Source organism: Panthera leo, chromosome A2, assembly GCF_018350215.1.
Source record: "Panthera leo isolate Ple1 chromosome A2, P.leo_Ple1_pat1.1, whole genome shotgun sequence".
Lineage (NCBI taxonomy): Eukaryota > Metazoa > Chordata > Mammalia > Carnivora > Felidae > Panthera > Panthera leo.
The window spans coordinates 7,613,854-7,622,806 of NC_056680.1; the positions used below are offsets into that span (position 1 = coordinate 7,613,854).

The 8,953-nt window shown below is 56.9% G+C and overlaps 1 protein-coding gene across 1 annotated transcript; it reads right to left on the reverse strand.

Moving 5' to 3' along the window:
- Positions 1-38: 38 nt before the first annotated feature.
- EIF3G (eukaryotic translation initiation factor 3 subunit G) lies at positions 39-4,120 on the reverse strand. The gene is made up of 11 exons (XM_042928371.1): positions 4,050-4,120; positions 3,868-3,914; positions 3,341-3,424; positions 3,147-3,235; positions 2,938-2,997; positions 2,001-2,105; positions 1,718-1,907; positions 880-987; positions 641-777; positions 443-549; positions 39-148 (listed from the first exon to the last, which is right to left on the reverse strand). The coding sequence occupies exons 1-11, from the start codon at positions 4,067-4,069 to the stop codon at positions 133-135; spliced, it is 963 nt and encodes a 320-aa protein (XP_042784305.1). The 5' UTR covers positions 4,070-4,120; the 3' UTR covers positions 39-132.
- Between the last annotated feature and the right edge of the window lie 4,833 nt (positions 4,121-8,953).

Here is an 8,953-nt window from a genome sequence, read left to right on the forward strand (position 1 = left end):
GCAGGTGACTAGACAAGGTGAATAAACAAGACAGCACGTGACAACCGCAACCTCTTTATTGCCGGGAGCCCCGCGCTCAGAGGAGCTGCCTTCCGTGGGGGCCCTGGGGGCCGGGGCCGGGTGGCTGCTGGCTTAGTTGGTTGACGGCCTGTAGAGAGAAACGGGTGGTGAGAACAGCCTGTGGGGGAGGAGTTCAGATCCCAAAGGGAATTCCAAGACTCCTTGCTACATACAACTAACTGGGGCCTCTGTGGCAATGGGGGGGGGGGGGGCAGGGTGCACAAGGTGCAAGGAGCAGTGGGGCCTCCTTAAGAAAAGGACAGTAAATGACCCGTCCCTCGGAACAAGCTTGGTGGCTATTAAACTGGCGCAGGGCCTACGGTCTGCCTGAGTGTTGCCTGTGACAAGGGGGCGGGAGGCAGGGGTGCAGCAGTGGTCTTACTTGGCCCACTCGACATTGAGGATGAGGTGGTCGTATCCAAAGCCAGACACCCCGGCGATGGCGCGTGCGGCATCCTCACGGCGGTGGAAGCTGATGAAGGCAAAGCCCTGGCGGGGGGGGGGGGGGGGGGGGGGGCAGAGTCAGGGGCACGACCAGGCCAGGCGACCCCTTCCCCAACCCCCACAGCCACCAGCCCACCTTGGACTGGCCAGTGGTCTTGTCCTTCGCCAAGTAGATGCGAGATATGGAGCCAAAGGGCCTGAAGAGTTCCTGCAGGTCAGTCTCGCGAGTGTCCTCGGACAGGTTGGTGACACGGATGGTGGCGTTGTCGTCAGCTGGACAGGCAAGGAGAGACAGCTGGTAAGAGAACAGCCCTCACCAGGCCCCGGAAGAAGGATCGTCACGGGGGAACGGGAGGCGCCCTCCCGGCGGCTCACCTCTGCGGTTGGGCTGCATAGACTCCCCGCGGCGGCTGGCCCCGTCCCGCAGGCTCGGGGGCACGTACTTCCCGGTCTTGTTCTGGGCGGCCTGCACCGGCTCCAGCTCTGGAGGCCAAAGCAGTTGGGTCAGGCTCCACTCGGCACAGATGAGGGACAGGCCCGCCCCAGGATGCTGGCAGCTCTGGCCCCAAGCCGGGCCGGGCACCGTCTATCAAACTGCATGCATCTGGCCGGTTCTCAGGCCCCGTGGCCACATGGACATAAAGGTCACATCCAGGAAGTCCGAAGAAGCCACAGACGCTGATGCAACCCAAGGCAATCTTAGCTGAGGGCCAGAGGACCGCTCAGCTTCACAACACGCAGGAACACGGCAGGGACAGTCCCCAGGTCCCACACACTCAGACAAGTGCCACGTATGCTGCATATCAAGTCACAGGTGTAGAACTGTCCAGACACACACACACACACACACACACACACACGCAGAGCCGTGGTCGTGTCTGTGGCAGACACAGCACACTCGAGTCCACAACAGAACCACAGCTGGCAAGTCTCAAGCATGTGCGGTGTAGACACGGCCGTGGAAAGCAACGGTCTGCCAGCCCCAACGAGAAAGGATGCGCGACATCACCAGCAGTCACCAACCCAGCCACGCTCTCTCACGCACACCCAGGCCGCAGCCAGCCTCGCGGTGCTGACGTGAGAGGACAACTGGCGAGGGGGGTGGCCCGGTCCCCAGACGGCAGGTGAAGACCAAGGACCCTCCCGGAGGTGCACGCGGTCCTCCCCACCCCCGCCCCACGGACCGCCAAGCCGCATCCCCAGGCCCGGGCACCTCCAGGCAGCTTCTCCTTCTCGCCGGTGGACAGGCCCAGCTGCTCCGCCAACTCCTTCTGCATAGGCCCCAGAGTGTCCTTGTAGGGACAGCGGGTAGTCCAGTGGTCACCCTTGCAGATGCGGCAGGACACAATCTTCTGGCCCTTGAGCTTGTTCATTGGGTCCTCCTCTTCCTGGCAGTTCAGATCCTAGGCGGGCAGTCAGGGGACGCTCAGAGCGGGACTGCCACACCCCAGCCACCACCATCACGGCCACTGGCCCTGCCCTGTTGCCCCACTCACCTCTTTGCTAGTGATGAACGTCATGGACACATCGTCACTGACTGTGGTGGTGGCCACGTTGGGCCCCGGTGGGTCAAACTCTGAGTTCCCAAACTTCTTCCAGTTCTGGGCTCGGGGCGGGATGAGGGACAGGTTAAGGCCACGTGGGACCCCCTTCGCTGACATCCCAGACCACAGTAGCCTGTCGGGGCCTGAACCACATTCTTCGCCCTCCCCCAAAGTCCCCCCTCCCCGAGCGGTGACAATGACAGTTCCTGTTTCCTAGTGTCTATCACTCCTGGCATGTGCCGGGCCTCAACCTCATTCCGGCTCCAGGAGGCAGGTAGGGACAGCTCTCAGCCCCAAGTTCCAGATGAGAGAGCCAAGGCCCGGCAGGAAGCAACCACACAGCCAACCATTCCCCGGGACCCGTGACAGTAGGTGGGCCGGCTCCCACAGGAAGCGATGCTCCGGGGTGTGCAGGGGTCACCCAGACCATGAGGGGACTTGAGCTAGTTAAACAAGCTAGGCCTCGGCCTCCTCCCCTAGAAGACGGGGACCACAAATGCTCCCCGCCGCCCAGGGTTGCTAGGGGGCTCCGATGAGAGAACACTTCCCGCAGAGCACTTGGCACGGGGTCTGGCACAGAGAAAGGGCGTAGAAAGTTGTGCCAAACGTATTTATCGTTACTTCTTCCCCAAGCGTGCAGCCCAGTCGATCAGGAACTGCTGTGACGGCCTCAGGGGAGGGCTTGGCTCCGTTCCTCGTGGCGGACAAGCCGAGAGGACTGAGAATCTAACCCCACTGACTTTTCAGTGCCCCAGCACAACACACACCCCGGACCTCAGCCGTGCTCCAACACAATAGGTGCCTAAAACTAAAGGCACCAGAAAAAAGGGGTTCCTAATTCCTCTGAGCCAGCCCTGGGCGAGCCCCCGAGACAGGAGCAGGGTCTCACCTTCCTCCTCGCAACAGCCTTTGAGGCCTTCCGAGTCTCAATTCTGAAGGTACGAACGATCTGTGGACGGGAGGGGAGAGGCTCGGACTTCCCGTGTCTCTGAGGCACCTGGAGCCAGCCAGCCCAACCCACCCAACACACACACGCCGTCCCCTCCCGGCGCAAGTGCCCCCAAGAGCAAGGGCGCCCACCTCCTTCTCCAGCCTCACCTTGAACTTCTTGCCGTCCTCGTCTATCTTGTACTCCGTCACCGTCTTGATGTTTCCATTGATGACCTCCTTGGGAGGCGGCAGCGGAGCTGGGAGAGAGGAGAGGTGAGGGAGCTGCGCCCCGGGGAATGGGGACCACGAGGGAATGCCGCTGGGGAGAGGCAGCCCCGAATGGGGCAGAGGTCGCCACTCACCTCCGGGCACTAACTCGGGTTCCGGGCTGGTGTCGCCAGTGGCCAGAGGGATGCCCTTGAGGAGCTCGCTGGTGACACATTTGTCTACAAAAGGCAGCGTGGGAAGGAAGGGTGAGCTGGAGGAGCGGGGGCGCCCGAGACAAAATGAAGGGCCCTTTGGGGGGAGGCCCACACCAGGAGCCCGGGAAGGCGGGACAAGGGCTGGGCGCTGGCGAAGAACTGCCCCCGGGACAGCCGTGCCCGGACGCGGGGCTGGCTGGAGTAACCTCGAGCAACGGCAAGGATGGAAGCGGGGGCAGCCCACAGAGCCAGGAGGCGGGCGGCTACAACTTCCTCCCCGGAGCAGCTACGAGGGCCGGGCCAGCGATCGTCGGGAGCTGGCGATAGGCTGGCCCGGAGGACGGCGCGGGACGGAGGCCGCCGCGATGGGGCCTACGGGATCAGACCGCGGTGGCAGGGTCGGAGCAGGCGGCAGCGACCGGCCCGGGGGCTGGCTGGGGTGACCGGGGACGACCGGGCATACTCACCGTCCTCGCCCTCCTCCTCCACCTGGTCGGCCCAGCTGGGCTTCGAACTGCAAGAAGTTTGCGGAGGGGAGGGCTGGGTCAGCGAGGCCAGGCCCACGCCGCCTCGACGTACCCAGGCCCCACGGTGCTCCCTAGGACCCCCAACCCCCCTCCCAGGGTTCGCTCCGGGACCCCCGACTCACTCAAAGTCTCCAGTCGGCATTTCACGAGCCTCTCCACGCAGCCCAATCCCGGGCCAGAGACCGGAAGTGAAGGGAGCACGAGACTTCCCGTGCCGCCTAGAGCGGCCCGGCCGCAGCGCCCGCAGCGCCCACAGCGCCCTCTGCGGACGGAGGTGGAGATGCCGGCTGGGTGAGCCGCTGGGCGCGGGCCCCCAGTCTGAGCGGAGGAGCGATCCACTTACCTTTGAGAAAAGTTTTTAAAAAACGTAATAACTATAAAGCTCACTTACTGCGAGCTTACTGTAGGCCAGGCACCGTGAGGAGGAAATTATCATTTTCGTTTTGCCGCTGAAGAAATCAAGGCTGGTCTTCCTAAATCTGGGAAGAGTTTTCCTGATCCCAATGATCAAGATGTTCTCTCCCTCCTTTTCCATTTCATTCTCCCTCCTAACATTCTTGGCTCTCCGATGTGACCTTTTCCACTTATTTGTTTATTGCCCAACTCTCCCTTTAGAGTATTATTCTCAGTGGGAGCCACATGGCTCCCAAGGGGGCCAACAATAATTCTTGGCCTTAGGTATTACAATGGCTCGTGGCCCTCCAAAACCAACTCTTCTAGACAAGGTCTTTATTTTTTTTTATTTATTTATTGTGTGTGAGAGAGAGAGAGAGAGAGCAAGAGTGAGCAGGGGAGGGGCAGAGAGAGAGAGAGAGAGGAGAGAGAGAATCCCAAGCAGGCTCCATGATGTCAGCCCATAGCCCAACTCGGGGCTCTATCCTACGACTCTGGGACCATGACCCGAGCCGGAATCAAGAATCAGATGCTCAACCAACTGAGCCACCCAGGCGCCCCAATGCAAACTTTCTGGGTGGAAATTCGACAGACAACATCCACTAAAACTTGAAATGAACATATGTGTATTTTGTTTTATGGTGGCATAGAGCTACAATATTCTATCAGTTTTAGGTGTGCATGATAGCGATTTGACAATTGCACAAATCATGCAGCATTCACAAGAAGTGCAGTCACCATCTGTCATCATACCACGTTATTCCAATATTATTGACTGCCTTCCTTATGTGTTCACCACCACGACTTGGTTACTTTAAAACTGGAACTTTCTACCTCTCAGTCACCTTCACCCATCTCACCCATATGTGTTTCTTTAGAGCAAGCAAGTCATTCAACCTGTGAGAAACTTGTAAATGCATGTGAAGATGTAAAAATTAGATACATGTGCAGTCTCGTTCGTGATAGAAAAAACTGGAAGTGCTATCTGTCTGCTCATAGGTTAAATAGATTACAGTATATTATGCCACAATCTGTGTAATGCTCTGCAGTCTTCAAAGAACCGGATCCATTTGTGGTTATGTTTAAAGTTTATCTAAGTAATCTCTGCCCCCAACATGGGGCTCGAACTCATGACCCCGAGACCAAGAGCCGCATGCTCTACTGACCGAGGCAGCCAGGCGCTCCCGATCTGTGGCTTAAAAAAAAAAAAATCTCCAAGACACGAGGAGGGAGCAAGATGTAAAATGGCAGATGATATAGTGACCCATTCGTGTAAATGTTTAGTAGCACATATAGGTAGACACACGCGAACTATTTTCCGAAAAGGAATATCAAACTGTGTCTGAGGGATGCTTCAAGAGGAAGGCATCAGGGGAGGAAAGCTTGTTTTTGTTTGGACTTTTCCCCTATAGTTAACACTTTTTACCATGTGTATACGTTATTTTGGTTTAAATAAAGGTATACACATAAAATTATGCACTTTATGCTTTTTTGGTTTTTTTGTTTTGTTTTGTTTTGTTTTTGAGAGAGCGCATGAGCACGGGAGGGACAGAGGGAGAGGGAAAGAGAAATTTAGGAAGGCTCTATGCCCAGCACAGAGCCAGACATGGGACTCAATCCCGCGACTATGAGAGCATGACCTGAGCTGAAATCAAGAGTCGGACACTTAATCGACCGAGCCACACAGGCGCCCCGGAATAGTTCTTGGGGCGCCTGGGTGGCTCGGTCGGTTAAGCGTCCGACTTCGGCTCAGGTCACGATCTCACGGTCCATGAGTTAAGCCCCACATCAGGCTCTGTGCTGACAGCTCAGAGCCCGGAGCCTGCTTCGGATTCTGTGGTTCCCTCTCTCTCTGTCCCTCCCCCGCTCACTCTGTCTCTCTCTCTCAAAAATAAACACCGAAAAAATATATTTTTTTAAATAAGCGAAATGCTTTTTCTCAAGCATCATGTATCACTTTCACAAAAAGTCAGGTATCTCCCAAGGAAAAATAAGAGGCCCCGAGGGAGCACAGGGACGTAGGGAGAAGCTGGAGTCCGAGGGTGGATGGGTCACAAAAAAAGCCCCCGAGTCCCTCTCCTCCAGCTCTCCCTTGTAGCACCGACATGCTTCCCACGCCCAGAATCCCCACAGGACAGCAGCAAACCAGCTGTGCGAAGCGCACGAGGAGGGGGGTGAGGACACGCACACACGGAATGCACCCTCCGGGGATTCCGCGGCAGCTTCGGGGCGATTCGCTAGATCTCCCCGTGTAGACCGAATTCCACTTCTTGGTATTTTCCATACGAAACAGACGCACGTCCACAAGGACCCGCGTGTTAGAATGTGCACACGAACGTCCGTAGCCGCTTTATTCACCATGGCTCAAAGCCGGGCACCGCTCGGCTTCGTGGGCTACGGCTACCCCCACAAAGGCACCACAGGCTGGGGGTCAAGGGCATTCCTGCAGGCTGGAAGTCCAAGGTCAAGGCGTCGGGCAGGCTGGTTCCTCCCGAAGCCTCTCTCCTCGGCTTGGGGACGGCCATCTTCTCCCTGTGTCATCACATGGTCCTCATATTGGAGTAGGATCCACCTTAATGACCTCATTTTAACTCCATTATTTCTGTAAAGGCCTCATCTCCAAAGACACTCACGTCCTGAGGTCCTAGGGGTCAGGGCTGAAACACGAGTTTTGGGGGCACACGATGGAGCCCATAATACACGTCAAAAGTCCATCGGCAGATGAACGGGCAGCCAGAGGCAACCGCGTGCTTCTCTACAGCGGGCACAATGTAGCCATAAAGGAGCAAACTGACACCCACGGTGACGTGAATCCGCATCAGAGACACAAAGGAAGTGGCGCCACGCGACGGCACTTGTGTGAAATCCTCAAACCACCACCTGAAGTCAGAACTGAGAGGCTCTCTGAGGGTGGAGGGAGGGGTGCCAGGCATCCTCCCTGGGGTGGGAGGGAGGGGCGCTCAGGCACGTCCACCTGAGCAGGGGGGATGACACGGGCAGGCACACGCGTAAAAAGTAATTCAGCTGAGGGGGCGCCTGGGTGGCTCGGTCGGTGAAGCGCCCGACTTCGGCTCAGGTCACGATCTCGCTGTTTGCGGGTTCGAGCCCCGCGTCGGGCTCCGTGCTGACGGCTCGGACGGAGCCTGGAGCCCGTTTCAGATTCTGTGTCTCCCTCTCTCTCTGCCCCTCCCCTGCTCATGCTCTGTCGCTCTCTGTCTCAAAAATAATAAATAAACGGTAAAAAAAAAAAAAGTAATTCAGCTGCGCTTGTAAGATCTACACACCTTAATGAAATCCAGAGGGGAACAAAGCAAGGTTCAGTCACAGGAAGAAGACCCCCAAGCCCAGCCATGACTCTTGGCTGAGTCCTTTAGATCAGAGGCCACAAAAGGATCGTCGAAATCCATTCTCCCCCCTGCATCTATTAACTGCCACTCTATTGCAGACAGAGCTTTCTCCTCGCCGGCGGGCACCACCTGCGTACTAAATACAGTTCGTGCCACAAGGAAGGCCTGAGCTCCCCTCTGAATGATCTCGAAGTGCAGCCATTGTGTTTAATAAGTCACCTCAAATGGTCACGAGGCTCTGAGCCATCAGGGGATTTCATTGATCAGATGTACCGCAATCTACTACAATCGCTATTCTTGTCACGTCCCCAATTCCACTAGGGTTTCCTTCCCAGGAAAAGGCTGAACCAAACTCTGACAGAAGGAAGAACGTTCTCCGCCAGGCAGCCAGGGCGGCGGAAGCTGCTGGAAGCCACGTCCCCTCCCTCTGCCCCACACCAGCACAGCAGCGCCCCCTCGGTCCACGGCCTGGCTCAGGCTAGTGCTCTCGGGGTACACGGAGGCGGGTGTGCCTCAAAAGGCAGTCACTCCCCTGGGCCGCCCCTCGAGGGACAGCCCGCTGCCCAGCTGAGACCTAACGGCTGAGCCACAGCGGGAAACAGCTTCTACCACTTACGCTAAAGTGAATCCTCACGTTCTTGGTTAGCGTGTTGCATACCCGAGACACAGACTCCAACTGGAAAAAAAATCACGAAAATAAGGGAATTCAGGTTGGCTAGGTGAAACGAAACAAAACCACCTAGTACACAAAGTCAATAATCAATACGAGTCAATCTTTCTGTAGAAGCGAAGAGCCACTGCTGAAGAAAGGAGCCTCTTCCCTGCCTCCCACCAGAAAACAAAAAAGAAATCCCATTATGGTAGGAATGAAAGGATTAAATACCTAGGAATCCAGTTAAGAAATCTGTAGTACATGGGATGCCTGGGTGGTTCAGTCGGTGGAGCCTCCGACTTCAGCTCAGGTCATGATCTCACGGCTTGTGAGTTCGAGCCCCGCACTGGGCTCTGTGCTGATGGCTCAGAGCCTGGAGCCTGCTTTGGAGTCTGTGTTTCCCTCTCTCTCTGCCCCTCCCCTGCTCATGCTCTGTCTCTGTCTCAAAAATAAATTAATATTACAAAAAAAGTTTTTTTAAAGAAATACGCAGTACCTAGGCGTGACTGGGTGGCTCAGTCAGTTGAGCCCCTGACTCTCGATTTCGGCTCAGGTCACCTTCCCAGGGTCGTGGGATGGAGCCCTGTGTCCGGCTCGGCGCTGGGCGTGGGCAGCCAGCTTACGATTCTCTCTC